This window comes from Loxodonta africana, chromosome 10 (assembly GCF_030014295.1).
Source record: "Loxodonta africana isolate mLoxAfr1 chromosome 10, mLoxAfr1.hap2, whole genome shotgun sequence".
Classification (NCBI taxonomy): Eukaryota; Metazoa; Chordata; class Mammalia; order Proboscidea; family Elephantidae; genus Loxodonta; species Loxodonta africana.
In genome coordinates, this window is record NC_087351.1 from 109784366 (window position 1) to 109802056 (window position 17691).

Here is a 17691-nt window from a genome sequence, read left to right on the forward strand (position 1 = left end):
GGCTGTCCCTGGAAGCCTGCACACAAATATTATCTGTGTGAGGCAGTATGGGCGGTGGCCATGGTGTCCAGGGCCGTGTGAAGACCGCTGCCCACAGCCCTCAGAGTCCAGGGCTGTGTGGAGGGGGTGCTGACCATGGCCCTCAGAGTCCAGGGCTGTGTGGAGGGGGTGCTGCCCAGGGCCCTTAAGAGTCCACGTCTGTGGGGAGGGCACTGTCTACATCCTGTTTCAGTTCCCACTATGCGGCTTTCAGCCCTGCAGACCCACTGGTTGCAGGAATGATCAAATCCATCTATTTCTTACCAATAATGGGAACATGAGAATTAAGCTAATATCTGCTGTCATTTTAATTAAGAAATACAGGATCTTTAAAACGGAAAATATTAACAAACAGTTCTTCCCCTGGGCCAGCAAATGCAAACACACTGTTAAATTCCAGCCCCCTGACACCTCCTCACTGGGTTACTGGGTCTGGGACACCTCCTCAGACTGTCAGCCCTGCAGTACCTCATACGTGCTCCTACCAGCCTTGGGGGCTCCAGGGCTGTGAGGGAGTCAGACAAGGCGTGAGGTGACCACAGTAGAGTGACCCGTGCCATCACAGAGACTGTGGAGCCCCAAGGAGAGTGGGGCCGGGGCAGAATTCATGGAGGCGGTAGCATTTACGCTGACACTTGGGCTCTGGGGAGGAACCGAAGCTGGTCATTAAAGGATGGTGGGGAAGAGGGCCCTTGAGGGCAGGACATCCATCAGGGCCTAGAGCCTTTCAAGGGGCAAAGAAGGTTGATTTGGCTGCAGAGAGCACGGACAGTTGGAAAGGTGGCTGGCGTCAGTCACACAAAGCTCTCTGGCCGTGATAAGGAACGTGGGCGCAGCCCTTCGCAGGGGCATGGGAGCGTTCTGAGGAAGGCAATAGTGAGAGGGGCAAGTCCAAGCTGGGCTCTTCTGAGAGGGTGAGGATGGACAGAGGAAGCTGAGAAGCACCTCACATTAGTAAGAGCGCACCTGACTCACGGTCGAGTCGACACCCCAAGAGTCCAGCAGGTGGAGGCCCTCAATTGGTGCTTTCTGGGCCACTGACAGCCAGGACCTCTCCCCACCAGTCAAATGCTGCAACCCCACAGCCATACCGAAGGTGAAACTGAAGCTCACTTTCTGTAAATCCCATGGCTGGGGGGCCTCCGTGCATACCCTCACTAAACAGTGAACCATACTAACAAGTCTCAACATCTTTAGCCCCTGTTCCTGGACTTGAGTTAACCCAGGGCTCAACATCCAGTCTGGCCCGAGTCCCGTTCTTTAAAATATGACCTATTTTCCTCTATGCTGTTCTGGCTGTCGTGTCACCTCCTCCCACTTTTCACCCAGCCCTCGCTTCTCTGGGCCCTAGAGACTCGGTTTCCCCCTTTCTTTCTGACTCTGGCCTCGTTGGTTTATTCAATCACGAAAGTTTCAAAATAGAAATCATACATAATGAAGTGTATAGCTTTTCAGACTAATGGGGGAAATGAAGAAAGCAAGCTGAATCACATAAAGTCTCTCCGTGCTCAAACGCATCCATGACGTAGTTGGAAGCTTCTAAGTGTTTCTGTTGTAAACAGACCTGCTATCTTACTCTTCTCTTTTCTCCCGCTGGCATGAAACCTTCTACTGTGACTTGTACTTCCTTGGCATTTCCGCCCCTCTCTGAGCCCCAGGGCAAATGCAGCAGCTACGCTGTGAAGAGCTGGCATGCTCAAGGCACTGCAGGTGACGGGCTGCTCAGGTTGGACACGTTTCCCTGGCACAGGGGCTTGACTGGCCACCCTGGATGGTCTGACCAACAGCTGGGTGGGCCCTGAGCAAAATGCCTGGGGCCCCTGGGGGAGGCTTGTTGGAGTTTTATGCGACGTATCATTTGGCTTGATCAAATAGTAGTGATGACTTGCACCTTCTCTAACACAACCTGATGTTTCATTTTGTGTTTTACTGTCTTTCTGGGCAGCCACAGAATATAACACAAATAAAATTAATTCAATAAATCCCTATGCAACTCCAGGTGTTGTGACCATGCTCCGATGTTAGAATGTGAGTAAAGGCGTGCTCGGACATGCCAGGCTGCAGGATCGGGAAGACTCTCTTCTGGGTAATTTAGGGAAACACCACACATACAAGGTCTGCAAAACAACTTCCAAAGCACAAGTGGCTCTCCCTCAGGCATGCGTGACGCACATGGGGAGTACTGTAACTAATGGACTCTACACGCACGCTTGCGTGGCTACCGAGAAACACCCCAGCATGTATCTGATGAGGACCTGGGCTGATCACAGAAATGAGAAGTGACATCTTAATCAGGTCTGTTTATCAATCATCTGTTTTTTGGAGGTGCCATTGAATTGTTATGGTGAAAAAAGTGAGTACCATATTTTTACACAAATAACGTGTGCGCCACACTTTTTTTTGCTAAAAGCCACCCCCCGTATTTTAGTAAGCACACTATCTTAATTTTTAACAGCAACACATAAAAAAATTAACATAGTGTGTTTATCAAAATACCTTGGGGAGAAGGCATGGTTGGCCAAAAAAAAAAAAATTATAACATGCGTGTCATTTGCATAGCAATACGTGTACCGCTTAGAAGCACACAGAACAAACAGTTTGGCCTCACTTTACTTCAGGCAGTGAGCCTGTACACAGCACAATTACCCAAGGACAAGATGAAATCCTAAATAGTAATAAAAAGTGACTACATTTTCAAAACACAGGTTTTAAATCTTATCTCATCAACAGTGAGTCATAGGCCCAGAAGGTGACAGCTGACTACAGAGATGGGGGGAGGGGAGAACTGACCCTGGCCACCTCCTCTCCTCGTGTGTTCACTAAAAAACCCTCTCTTCTTACATGGCAAGGGGCCTTGGTGGCACAGTGGTTAAGATCTTGGCTGCTAACTAAAAGGTTAGCAGTTTGAATCCACCAGCTGCTCCTTGGAAACCCTACAGGGCGGTTCTACTCTATTCTATAGGGTCCACACAGTGGCTACAACAATGGGTTCAAGCATAGCAACAATTGTGAAAATGGCGTAGAGACCAGGCAGTACTTCCCTCTGTTGTGCATAGGGTTGCTATGAGTCAGAACCGACCTGACGGCACCTAACGACAACAATAACCATGTGGGCATTACGAGTTGGAGTCGACTTGAAGGCAACAGGTCTTTTTTTTTTTCCACATGGCAAAGCAAGAGAAACAAAAGTTGCCTCTCTAAAACTTGACAAAAGACAGCTTTAGCTCAACCATCTCACTAAGAAAGTCCTAAAGGAGAAAACAGAAGACGTGTTCCTCTACCTGGTGATCCAGCCACAGCCTGAAGCATCTTACCTGTAAGTGAAGTATCTTGGATTCATTATTTCGAAGCATTTCCTTTTGTCTCTCAATTTCAATTTCGAAGCTACAGATCTGATTGTGCAAGCTTTGAATGCTCTTGTTTTTCTCTACGCTTTCATTCTGCAGCAAGGAAACCTGAAAAAGAATTCTTCTGTTAATCTAAAAAAAACCGTTTTAATACTAATTAAATACAATTACAACAGTAGTAACCGAACCGTCACAATAGGGGCCTTGTGTTAGGTCACCGAAAGATGGTGTTCCCAGAACAACACTCCCTCCACAGAGGAATTGAAGTCTGGGGATTCTGCAGGGAGTCCCGTTGGTGTGTTCCTCAGAACCTCTCCCCATAATCGGGGATGAGGCAGAGCCTGGCAGCTAAGGGACCATTAGGATGAATGGGATGCTTCCTCAAGTTTCTGCTGAAAACGAACACGTCTTTTACGGCAGCAGCTTTCAAACTTAGCAGGGAACGTAGTAAGAAACACTCTTACGTGTCAACCCGTAGGTACACCCACCTGTGTGTGCATACACCTAAAAGCAGATTTCAAAACCCACACCTGCCCTAATCACTTACAATGCGCCCTGATACACTCCATGTTATTCCTTTTTTTTTTTTTTTTTAAATGCTGGTCACAGTCCACTAGATCCTTTCACAATCCCCGCACAGGCCACACCCTGCAGTTGGAGAAGCCCTCACAATACAGTGAGAAAGCAAGGTGAGAAGAGAAGTCAGAATAAAAACCTACCAGTGTGGCAGTTAATCCTCAGGTGCCCAGCAGGCACTGTGACAAAAGTCCCATAGCATTTGCCTATAATCCCCTTAATGCTCCCAACACCGTGCTCACCTGTGATGCCCGCGCCACACACCTGTAACACCGTTAACACTGTGACGCCCGTGCCACACTCACCTGTGACACTCTTAACACTGAGACGTCCGTGCCACACTCACCTGTGACACCCTTAACACTGAGACGTCCATGCCACACTCACCTGTGACACCCTTAACGCTGTGACGCCTGTGCCACACTCACCTGTGACACCCTTAACACTGAGACGTCCGTGCCACACTCACCTGTGACACCCTTAACACTGAGACGTCCATGCCACACTCACCTGTGACACCCTTAACGCTGTGACGCCTGTGCCACACTCACCTGTGACACCCTTAACACTGAGACGTCCGTGCCACACTCACCTGTGACACCCTTAACACTGAGACGTCCATGCCACACTCACCTGTGACACCCTTAACGCTGTGACGCCTGTGCCACACTCACCTGTGACACCCTTAACACTGAGACGTCCGTGCCACACTCACCCGTGACACCCTTAACACTGAGACGTCCGTGCCACACTCACCTGTGACACCCTTAACACTGAGACGTCCATGCCACACTCACCTGTGACACCCTTAACGCTGTGACGCCTGTGCCACACTCACCTGTGACACCCTTAATGCTGTGACGCCCTTGCCACACTGACCTGTAAACACCTTTAGCGCCCACGCCACAGAATTCGCCTGTAATGCCCCTAATACTGGGGCCACAGCATTCACCTGTAACGCCCTCACCATGGCCTTCACCTGTGATGCCTGCACCAGTTAAAAGGAAGCGCCTGCCAAGTGTGCACTCCCAGGCCAACCTCTAACCTTTTCAAAATCTCTTTCTGGAAAATAATCTGTTCCTGAGCCACCTTCCACATGGTCTGAAAAGACCCAGGGTGAGAGGGCTTCGAGGGCGGCTCTTACAAGGCTCCTGTCTCACAAGATTCCCAGAAAGGTATTCTGAAGTTCTGGAACAAAGCCCTGTAGATGTCTGTGTTTACACATCCGCGTGCTGTCACCTCCCTGGGAGGTCCACCCACCCGCTGGGCTGAGGATCAGGACTGGACTCTGATGTGTCACCTCTAACGCGAACTCCCCTGGGGTCACCGGGGCCTGACTACCAACCTCAGGGGGCAGGTGACAGCCTCGGGGCATCTCAGGACAAAACTGCTGTGGGCAAGAACTGATGCCTGTTGTATTCTGTCTCAAGAACAACCCAGCCTAAAGACGGGCGCTTTCCATATGTGACACAATTCACTAAGGCAGGAAGCACTCTGGGTGCGTGGCATTCTGTTTTATTTTAAAAAACGAAACGTGCTTACGAAGGAATGTGAAACTTGCAAGGTCTCATGGGCAAAATATGACTCACTTCCCTAGGACTTTATTTAGGAAAATTAGTTCCTTACCTAAAAGATAATGTCTCAAATGTCCATCAACAAGTGATCGACTTGCACTAACCCAGAAGCAGTGTATGTAGCACCACGACATTCTGTCAAAGACGGACAGAATTCCTAGACTCGAGTCTCACATCCATACAGGGCAGGCACCACGTAGGCCAACCCCTTTTACGAAAATCTTAGTCATATCTCCCAAAACATCGGCCATTTTTTTAGCAATAAATGAAGTAGTTGGGAATGAGCAGAGCACCTCGCGGGGATGAGCACACTGCATGCCATGCTGACTCTCGGGTCTTCTCTTCTTTGGGGACTATTTGAGCCAGAGAGCACGGCTCCTGGGTGCCGAGGGCTTGCTCCCACTCGTCTTGTCTGTGAGGCAGACATCTCACACACAGGGAAGTCTACCTGGCAGGTGTCTCCAGGATGCAGTGTCACCTCCGCACAGCAGAGGGGAACAAGACGCCTGGCTTTCCCCTGAGACCCTCCTCACTGGGGCAATTCTCTCACCCAGCCCTTTTGGTGTGGGCACTCTCCATTTCCCTTTGACTTATCCTTTAAGATGGGCATTTTTCAATCAAGATTTCATAATACAGTTTCCTTTAGTTTAACCATAAATGTTATGATCAGTCGTTCTAAGCCAACTCAAATATTCTACTGCAGATGAGCAAAATAACCTAAGAAAGTCCAGCTTAATAATTCTGTAATGAGAAACACATCTCCACGTTAGGACGCATAAGCTTCTCCATCCTGGCCCAGTCCTTCTGCGGGCCCAGTGGGGGAACAGACGTTCTCGTGAACATAAACCAGCACACGCAGAGCTGAGTTGGTCCTGACGCCCACGTGGGGACCACATGCTGACAGACAACACCAGAGATGGATCCTTGAGCAATACCCAAGAGGGCCAGCCTTTCCAACATCATGAAGTCACTGTATCCCAACATTCTCTTGCCCAAACTCTGACCATTTCCACCATGGCTTGGCCGGTGTGAGTTTAAGTACATGGTGGTACTCACAGAGCAAGAACCCAGTGTAGACGTGTGTAAGGCAAGCTACCCTCGTATACTGGTGTCCTGGGGTTTCTAATGATGCCAGTCATTCACTTTGAATGGGAAAAAACACAAAACAGGAAGTAAGGAGATGCACATAACCCAATGGACAACCAGCCGGAAGAGATGCCCACGGGGCCTTGGCCCTAGAGGACGACTGGGGCAGCTCTGTCCACAATCGCCCACCGGGTGGCCAGACCTCAACCTGCTAACCAGCATGTAACTAGTAGGGCTAATTCTTAATGTGGAAAGATGGTTCTTTCAAATGAGAAACACACCACCGAAGAGCGACAAAAAGCCCTGAGATCTATGCCTATGATTTTTAAAAGGAAAAACAAGATGTTCTTTAAAAAGAGGGAAAAAAAGGTTACATGTAAACCCTAACTGAACTCAGCTAATCCTGAGATGCACACTGTTAGAAAATCCTGATGACTCATCTAACGCTAAGTTTATTTTACTGTCAAAAAAAGTCGTCTTTTGCTCCACTTGGGTATGTACATAAAACAACCAATTTTTTCATCCTTCTCAAGTTTAAGCATTTATACTAAAAAACTATTTCATGTCAGATTTGATGAAAATCCTTTGATTAAATATTTTGATTTGGATGCCTACAAGGCTTGCCTCTTTCAAGTGCGTTTAAATTTTGAATTGCCTGGATTTAAATCTCAAAACGAGACCTTCAAAATCTTTACAAATCTTGAGAAAACTCAAACGTTCACGCCACCGAAGGCTCGGGCTCATCTTAGTCAGCTCCCCCAGTCCCTACCAGCACTGGGTCTTCCACACCGCAAGTTCTCAATTCTTGTTTGTTGCACACTGAATTGTTTGTATTTCTATAAATAAACCCCGACAGGAGATGCTGTAACAACTGCTCCTTCTCTATCAGTTCTTAGAGATTTTCGACTTTTTGTGCATGAAAAAGCTGGAACATCACAGAATAGACCCCACTGGGAAGAAGCACTACAATGGGAAGGAGCCTGCGGCTGACTTCCCAGCGCCCACAGTTAAGACCTCTGTGCGAACAAGTCTGAGGAAAGGAAGTCTGTCTGGAAAGTGGTCTGCTCAGCGCACCGAACTTCCGCAGAGCAGCAGCCTGGAAAAGCAACAGGAAAGACTAGTGACAGGAAATGCTCTTCCTACTTGTCTCTTACAAAAGACAAAGAGCTGACAGGCACTTAACACCGGTCATCTTCCAGATAAAAGCCAGATAGTAAATATTTTGTGCTCTACGGGTCATAAGGTCTGTGTCGCAACTACTCAACTCTGCCGCCGTGGTGGGCGTGGGAGTGAATGAGCGTGGCTGAGCTCCAGAGAAACTCTTGCTCACAAAACAGACAGAGTGGGCGGGGCTGTGAGCCAGGAAAACTCTATTCACAAAAGCAGACCTGGGGGGTGGGGGCGGGGCTTAAGTTTGAAAATCTTGTTCTAGGTCAATGCTAACATGACCACACCATGATGAAAAAGTTCTTTACACTTGCTTGCTTGGGCAATTAAAACAAAAAAGAACGCACAGATAAAAACGAAATGCCTTCATTTATAAGCTCAAGATCACACAAGGGGAATTTACTTTTTGACAGTCTTTTGATACTGCTTCTTTTATCTAAAAACCATAATGATAAAAAAACTTTTCCTCTTTTAAACAATTTGAAGTCGCTGTTTCATGTGTATATATATATGAAACCCTGGTGGCACAGTGGCTAAGTGCTATGGCTGCTAACCAAAGAGTCTGCAGTTCGAATCTGCCAGGCGCTCCTTGGAAACTCTATCAGGCGGTTCTACTCTGTCCTATAGGGTCGCTACGAGTTGGAATCGACTCGACGGCAACGGGTTTGGGTTTGGATTATACATAAATAAACAAATAAATAAAATTTTGGTGTATATATACACAGAAAGGTTGGCAGTTTGAGTCCACCCAGCGGCACCCCGGGAGAAAGGCCTGGTGTTCTACTTTTGAAAATCTGCTACTGAAAACCCCGTGGAGCACAGGTCTGTTCTGACACTCATGGAGTCACCCTGAGTGGGAGTCAACAGCAACAAGCTGTGTGTGTGTGTGCCTATGTGCGTGTGTGTGTAGAGAAACAGAGAGAAGGGAGGTGTACCTTCTTCTCCAGAGAATTGCTCCATTCCTTCAGTAAGTTCACGTGCTGCACTGCAGAGCTGGCCTCGTGTGCCTTAATCTGCTGGTTTGTTCCCTGCGAGAACAAAGAGGCGAAGCATTAAGCCAATTCACGCCACCAGAAGCACAGAAAGACCAACAATGACTCTAAAACTCTCTCTACCCGCGAAGGGGACACTTATCCGCAGTTGTGGCTACCTGGTCTACTGCATGCAGGCGAGCAGGCGACAGCACCCAGCAGCACGAGCGGCGAAGCGCTCTGCAGGTCTGCCACCGTAATCCTCAGCCCTCACGCTGGCAGTACCTTCTGTCAATTCACCGCTCACGCTTGGAATGCCAAGAAGCTACAGTTTAAACTCCTATCACTTTTGTTCCTTTAATATGATTTTTTCATTAAAATTTTGAATGGAAAACGTTTAGGTATCAGAGTTACACCCACATACTGCTACGAAAGCAAGATGCAATCCAATCAGGATTTACGGTAATTTACTAGAACACTAATCTGTCAGCTCAAACACACTATCAGGAGATGCACTGTTCCTCGGCCTTCTAAGTCTACTTAGTTACGTACAAACACAGCGTATCTACAGAGTACATAAGATGTAGACCATTTTCAGAATCAGGAATAACACACGAAATGGTGCCTCCTGTGTTTGAGGAAATGATCGGTATGAAAATATAATTTGTTTTGGTAGTGGAAAATTAAGAAGCCGCAGAAAACATTTTAATGATCTCCAAAACATATACTCTGTACATGGACTATCCGTGTATATATATGTTGACACAAGTGTCGCCGTGTATGAACATATATATACACGTACACAAAGAGAACGGATGATGCTACACCAGACGTTGACAGCGGCAAAGGCCCAGTCTCATTACAGACCAAAGCAAAAGGGAAGGCTACTGTCACTCTGAAGCTTTCTATTTTCTAAGAGAACAGTGAAACGCCAACAGCTTTACAGGGATCTCATAACAATGTACTGCTAATACATAAAATTAGATATAAAATACTTCACTTGTAACATATACTTTACTTCCCTCTGACAGTTTAAGATAAACATTTAAATGGAAACTCAGTTCAAATCCTCTAGCAATCTCAGATGTATTAAAAAAAAAAAAAAAAAAAAGGAACAAACAAAACAACCGGAGACGGGTTTCTCACGCTACATGTGTGGCAGGAGCCGACGTCCCTCCCTGCCCCCGTCCCGGGAGAGGTGGCTGGTCTGGCCTGTCATGACAGGCACGTCCACGAGACGCACTTAGCACACACATGCATGTGACCCTGGTGGATGTGTCGTGATGCGCACACTGCTGAGCTGTGTCCGGCTTGGTGTTTACTTCTATTCAAATCACATAAATTTTCCATAACAATTTTTCTAGAAACCCCCAAACTATCATTGCTGGTCTCAGATGGAGCTCTTCTGATGTCAGCAAGCTGACCTGCCCCTCGGCAGAGGGGTCCACTTGCAGACTCAGAACGTCACAGGCAGAGGAAGCAAGCGCCACCTGTGCCCTGGGCATCTCCATTTCATGACAAAGACTGGAAGAGTCTAGAACCTGCATGTTAACATGGTAATATGATAACTTTCTCTCATTGCAGAATGCCAGTGACCGGAAGGACAAATGTCGGATACTGACCTGAAAAACGCAGCCATAACGCTTAAAACTACAGGTGCTGGGGGCATTGACACACTCTGACAAGTGTGCACTCAACTGCAACGGGAAAGAGACGTGAGTTGTGGCACGAACGTTTGCACGAACATGTTCAAACATATTAAGGGCACAGATCGCATCGGGGCTGCACTGTTCAGAAGGGTGCTAATCAGCTACAGGTGTGCATCTATTACCTGCTCCCTAGACTCGCAGGCAGTACAGCCACGTGTATACACACATACACTGTATACAGAAATACATTTACTGTAACGTTTCTCAAACTTCCCTGTTTCTTTAGAACAAATTGTTCAAAATCTGACCTGCTGTCTACAGTGCCAGAATTTTAAAAAGTTAAAAAAAACAAAACAAAACAAAAACGCAAACTGAAATGCACATTTATAGACTATAAACAAAAATTGCATGAAACACAAAAAATATAAAGCATTCAGGATGCAACTGGGTCACACATCTAATAAACAGTACACAAAAGAAATATATTTTAAAAGCGAGCTTACACAAGGTGCCGTTACTCTTAGTACTAGAGATAGCTGCGGGGAGGTCTTCCGGTCTCGGGAAACACCTTCCCCCTCTGTCTGGTCATAGATTCATTGAGACTTTAAAGCCCTCTAAGGTCCTTCTAATGATGCGCATCTCAAGACTGCACCTCTAATTGATAGGAAGAACCGGGGGAAGAAATCTTGTCTTTCAAGGAAAGCCCTCACTCAGTCTGATGTTGGGGCACCAGCAAACAAAACCACTTACAACGCTCCTTGGGAGAAAATGGGGTTGGAATGACAATATTTAAAGACTTTGCTTATGTGCTAACCCAAAAACCAAACCGGTTGCCGCTGAGTTCATTCCGACTCATAGCAACCCTATAGGACAGAGTAGAACTGCCCCATAGGGTTTCCAAGGAGTGGCTGGTGGATTTGAACTGCTGATCTTTTGGTTAGCAGCCGAGCTCTTAACCAGTGTGCCACCAGGGCTCCAGTCTATGCACTAGGCTGACACAATTTAAAAGGAGTCCCTTCCCTTACTGAAGAAATTCTCATTAGGGGCCTCCAGGGAGAGACCTTTATATGCCAACCTCAGGCCCCATGCTGGGAGCTGGGCTGCGGCTCCTGTGGCGTGTTTTTCTGAGCATGAGGTGTACATGGACCAGAGTGGCCACTCAGGAGGGGGCCACTAGCTTCCGCATCTCCTAGGTCCACAGGACAGGGTTGGGCCTGCCCTGGTCTGTGTGTGGCGCAGAGGGAAGCAGCACTGTGCCGACCTCTCGCCCTGTTTCCACAGTTAAGAGAGAGCAGACGTGTGGCAACAGCCTGGTGTCACCCATCGGCCCGAGGCTGAGAATAGCCTTCTTGGAAGGCCACTGAGCAGGCAAAACCAGGATGGCTGAGGATCTAGCAGCCTGGGGGACACCAGGGGCACCGTGAGGAAGGCCCAAAGGCTGGTCTCAAGTGGCCACAGGTAACGCATACAATCAGGAATCCAGCAAGTCTAATGCTAAAATCAGGGACACGCTGAGCTGATAGATGTTATTTTCAGTGTACTACTTTACCTTCAGAGCCCTGGTGGTGCAATGGTTAAGAACTCGGCTGCCAACCAAAAGATGAGCAGTTTGAATCCACCCAGCCGCTCTTGAGAAACCCTATGGGGCCGTTCTACCGTGTCCTATAAGGTCGCTATGAGTCTGAATCGACTCGCTGGCAATGGGTTTGGTTGTTCTGGGGTACCTTTAAGTTCAGGGTTGTACTTTTCCTAAATTGGCTTTATTATACCATTACCCTCAGAGCCCTGTGAAATTTATAAGAGCTTCTGAACAGAGGTGAGAATAAACTACAGCCCCACAGCACCTCCACCAGAAACCCAAGATAAATGTAGATTTAAAGATTGTTTAATAAAAATAACTTGAGACAAAACGGAAGCAGCTTTTGCCCCTAATTGAGATAACCCCGACTGAGTAAAAACTTAGGGAAGTGTCTAAATTACTGGAACTACTTTAAGAGCACAGTCTCTTTGTATGTGAACTGATGGAGGAACTGTTCACGGCCGTGGTTTAAAGTCCATGTGGATGGTGCTGGGGGCTGGAGGCTGCCATAACAGGGGGGCCCGGCTCACCCATCCACATCAGCATCTGGGAGGGCTCCCCATCTGTGCCCTGGCCCTATGCCACACAGGCCTTCTCACTCAGCTGGGGACAGGAGGCTGGACTGACCCATCCCCTGATATCCAGGCAGAATTCAGGCCTGTTGGAAAATACTGGGGCCCTTCAGACCCTATCGCCAAAGGCTAAGGGACTACCTGGAGACCAGGGGCACCACACACCACCGGGCCCATGAGGGTGTCATGGTTTCTGTCATGGCAACCAAAAGGCATGCCTGCACAAGACACCAGGTCAGGATTGGGGGCAAAAAGACTCCCTGGAGCTTTTCCATCTGAATGTGTCCTGATCACATGAAGCAGAGGGAGGTGCGAGAGTCAGCCTGGGGCGGGGCCTTGGCCCAGCACCTCCCTGCCCCTGTGCTCACCCTGACTGCTCTGGAGTATCTCTAAATTCACTTATTTTCTTGAGATAATCCTGTAATAATCCCATATTTCATAGACTTCAATTGCTTTTTTAAATTTTCCTGTAAAAAACTGTCACCTTTGCTGTCATTGTGGATTATTTATCCTTGGAAATATTTTTTGCACTGAATTTACCCCTTTGTAGCTTTAAGTGTTTGTTTCTGAAATTTCTGACTTGCAAAAACTAGCCTGAGGTTTTCCTTTCTGCTACAGGTACTACTGTGAGGATCTGTAACAACAGCAGACCTCAGCGATGGGGGAGTGGACTCTCGGGGCACGCTCATCCCAAAGCCCTCACGCCCTGGAGTGGCCCACGGCTCTTACCTCGCTCCTCAGAAGTGTCTGGACGCTACACTTATGGGGACAGGAAACCACCACGCAGGGGCACTCAGTGTCCTCGTGTTTCTGTGGAGGAGGGAAGGGGCGGGGTTACTGTGCGAACACACCCAGACCTCCTTCAGCCCCCCACCCCACGCCCCCACACGGACCCAAAGCAAACGCTCTGCGCGCTGTCATCGCTCTGAGCAGCAGCCACTAAAACCACAATCCTGAATGCCGCGTCTCTACCCTCTTTCCTTTTCAAAAAAGAATAGTTTCATTACAGGCATATGGGCACCAATTAAAATATTTTGTTTTGATTGTTTTTAATCTTGTTGAAATGGAACTCTGCTACATGAGTCTTCTGTGACCTGGCTCGTTATTTTGCTTCTCGGAGTGACCCACGGCTGGCATATAGCTATGGCTTCTTCATTTTCACTGACGCACAACACGTTTCACGGTTGTGCAGTGATGTACTGTCGTTGCTGCATCACAGTACACGGAGTGAGCCTACCACAGCTTATCTGTCATCTGCCTGCGATGGACGTTTGAGCCGTTTCTAGATTCTGCAGTTCTGGTCACGCTGGAACACGATGCCAGGCAGGCATGCGCAACGGTTTCTCTTACACATTCAGGTGAGGGGCTGCTAATGAATGCAGCATGTCAACGCTTAATGTAATAAAACATTGCCCAGGCTGTTCTCCTATATATACTCCCACCACCACGCATACATTTGCCCATAAAATGGTCTTTGCAATTCTGATTTCTCACAAATCGATACAACCGTTTAAAGACACTGCTATTCAATAATTTCTGGGAACCCTGGTGGCGTAGTGGTTAAGTGCTACAGCTGCTAACCAAGAGGGTGGCAGGTTGAATCCACTAGGCACTCCTTGGAAACTCTATGGGGCAGTTCTACTCTGTCCTATAGGGTCGCTATGAGTCACAATTGACTCGATGGCAATGGGTTTGGTTTTTTTTTTTTTTTAATTCAATAATTTCTAGATTAAATGCACAAGAAGGGATTTTTTTTTTCCCTGACATGCTAACTTATAAATCAAAAAAAAAAAAGACTTGGAAAAGCTGATGGAATGTTCATACCACAGCTTCAATACCGGAAGGCAATCCTCACATGAACCGCAGTGGGCCAGAGGCTCAATGCTTTATCAACGTCCACTGTATTGATAATGTGGTATCTTGGACAGGCTACGAGACCTAGAAAATGTAGGAAAATAAGCATGTCCTGGGGTCTCAAGAGGGTCCCTGGTGGCACAGTGGTTAAGCGTTTGCCTGCTAACGAAAAGGTCGGCAGTTTGAGGACTAAAGCAAAAGCTAAGAAGTTTCCTGGACACATCCAAACACTCTGAGGGACAGAGTAGCTGGGGCTGGGGCCTGGGGACCACAGTTTCAGGGGACACCTAGGTCAACAGGCCTAACAAAGTTTATTAAGAAAACGTTCTGAATTCCACTTTGGTGAGTGATGCCTGGGGTCTTAAACGCTTGCGAGTGGTCATCTAAGATGTGTCAAGTGGTCCCATCCCCTTTGGAGCAAAGGAGAATGAAGAAAACTGAAGAAACAAGGAAAATATTAGCTTAAGAGACTAAAGGACCACATAAACCAAGAGACTCCACCACCCTGAGACCAGAAGAAGTAGATGGTACCCAGCTACCACCAATGACCACCCTGACGGGGAACACAACAGAGACTCCTAGATGGAGCAGGAGAAAAGGGTGGAGCAGAACTCAAATTCATATAAGAAGACCAGACTTAATGATCTGACAGAGGCTGAAAGAACCCCCAAAACTATGGCCCTGGGACGCTCTGTTAACCCGGAACTGAAACTATTCCTGAAACTATTTCTTCAGACAAAGATTAGACAGGACTACAAAAAAAAATTATACATCTGAGTGTATTTAGTTCAATGAGATACATGAGACCAAATGGGCGGCTCCTGTCTGGAGGCAGGATGAGAAGGCAGCAAGGGATGGGAACTGGTAGACTGGACACAGGAAACCCAGTATGGAACAGTGTGGGGATTGCAACTAATGTCACAAAACAATATGTGCATAAATTTTTGTATGAGAAATTAGCTTGAACCATAAACTTTCACCTAAATCAAAATTAAAAAAAAAAAAAAGATCTAAGAGAAACCATACAGAGAAATGAAGTTATCAATAAATTTGCTGATGTCTGAAAAAAAAAAGGCTGGCAATTGAATCCACCAGCCACCCCTTAGAAACCCTATGGGGCAGTTCTACTCTGCCCTATAGGGTCACTATGAGTCAGGATTGACTCCATGGCAATGGATTTTTTTTGTAGGGTACCATGCCTCCCTGAGTTAGACTAAACAAGTGAGTCAGATCTGAGAGAACAGAAAGACTAGGGAGTCAAATCACACCCCTGATGGGCTGGGTGGCCCAGGGAAAATTCCAGAACCTTCCCTGGCATGTGAAAGAGTGATCGTGCAACTGCTCTGTCAGCGTCAGGGCCATCAGGTCAGGTGAGGGACGTGCGCAGACGTGGGCTCAGACACATGCTCATTACACTTACAGCAGCAGGCCGAGAAGGAGCACAGGGCTGAAGGCGTTAGAACAGTCAAAATATTTTTCATCACTACAGTGTTTATTATTTACACAACTCAGGTCCCCACACTCGCTGTCCTCCTGGGCCTTCACACCCGTTGTGCCTTTCTCTCCTTCTCTAGATGATGAATTTGAAATGCAGACCAAATCAAAGCCCGCTCCCCACTAAAGTCTTCCTTGACCCTGTCACATGATGTGAACCAGTCCCTCCTTACTGGCTCTTTATTCGAACAGCAGTATTTCCCACACTACAGCGTACTTGGTTGCTTATTTGGCTGTCTCCCTCACTGGGTTGTACACCAAAGGAGAGAGACCATGAGTCATTCTTTTTTGTGTCCCTAGCATGGATCTGGGGCCCATTGGCCCTCGGCGGCTGTCTCGTGGGCGCAAGTGCCGTGCGGGTGTTTTAAAGCCAGGCTCTTCACAGCCTTGTCCTGTGCTCAGCATCAGCCACTTAGGTGGTCTCTGACTGACACACTCTGCAATTCCTTCTCAAATGAAAATTTATTCCTGGATTCTATCCTGCAAATAAAGGTAACAGATTTTTGCAAGAAGCAAGGTATAACTCTGAGGGTGATACGCTAATACTCTAAGGTCTGGAATACGGTTCACTGGGTATGTGTCTCATTCACCCGAATTGAATTACTGAAGGAATTATTCAATTACGGTAAATACACCAAAAATCAAACCCGAGGCGGTTGAGTCGATTCCGACTCATAGCGACCCCACAGGATAGAACTACACTGTAGGGTTTCCAAGGCCATTATCTTTAAGGAAGCAGACTGCCACATCTTTCTCCCATTGGGCAGCCGGTGGGTTCGAACTGCCGAGCTATTAGCAGCAGAGCGCTTAACTACTGGGCCATCAGGGCTCCTTAATTATGGCAAATACTATTGCTATTTGCCAAAGGGGAGGGCACAGTCCTTAAAAGTTCTTAATAAATAGAAATGTTTACAATACCATAGAGGAAAAAGACTTCACAATGCAAGAGAAGTCCCAAGACAGGAAAGCCATTCCAAGTTTGGTAAACACGAAGGTTACAGAGAGAATATCTCACCTCACACAGAAAAGCAAAGACAAGGTTTCGTCAGTGTTGGTCCCTAAGTGTTCCCGCAGGCTACCAGGCATGCCACTGTGGCCTTCACTCCCTGGCTGTGCGCTGGAGTCCCTCCAGCTGATGACCTCCACTGGTCCCCACCTGGCTGGCCACACCGCCTTCTGGGAAATGCTGACGTTGCCTCTGCAACCCCACTGTCCAGCCCCTGCCTGCCTTACTGGCCCCTCCTGGGGTGGACAACCCCTTGGACACTCTGTAAGCGTTCATGCACCCTAGGCCTCATCCCCTCCTCCCTGCTCACTCCATCTATTAACATGACTGGTGCCTGGCTTCAGGCTCCTCAGTTTCCCCCAAACCTCCTACCTTCCACGGGCCCCTCTTGTAGGGCACCCCCGTCACCCAGAAGCCCTATTAATAATGCTGTGTGTCATTGTTAATTCTGCTGTTTCCTGTACCCCATATTCACGCCATCGGTGAATCCAATTGGCTCTATGGTCACCACGGATGCTAGGTACAATTGCTCCTCACCCCCCAGCATCAGGCCTGGCCTGCCTGGCTTTCATCCTCCCCCAGTCTCCCTACCTACCACCCTGCCAGGGTGACGCACCCCCTTGCTCAGAGCCGTGAAGCGCCCTCACCCCCTGCCCAGGCCACCCTCCACCATCCTGGGCACCTCGCCTCTGCTCAGCGCACAGAGCCCCGGGGGCTGCTCCTGAAGCACACACGCAGGCCCACGTCCCTCTCAGCGTGGCGCGCTCATGTTCTGCC

The 17691-nt window shown here is 47.9% G+C and overlaps 1 protein-coding gene across 7 annotated transcripts in view; it reads right to left on the bottom strand.

Annotated features, from left to right (window-relative positions):
- The window catches only part of TRAF3 (TNF receptor associated factor 3), a 130858-nt gene that overhangs the window by 9042 nt on the left and 104125 nt on the right, over positions 1–17691 (bottom strand). For 6 of the 7 annotated variants that reach the window (XM_064292936.1, XM_064292940.1, XM_064292938.1 and 3 more), the window contains 4 exons: positions 13290–13370; positions 10383–10457; positions 8725–8817; positions 3354–3494 (listed from right to left, as the gene is read on the bottom strand). In XM_064292936.1, the coding sequence (XP_064149006.1) occupies positions 3354–3494; positions 8725–8817; positions 10383–10457; positions 13290–13370 (390 nt within the window). The remainder of the gene's footprint in view (positions 1–3353; positions 3495–8724; positions 8818–10382; positions 10458–13289; positions 13371–17691) is intronic. The other variant, XM_064292941.1, reaches the window with a different exon arrangement.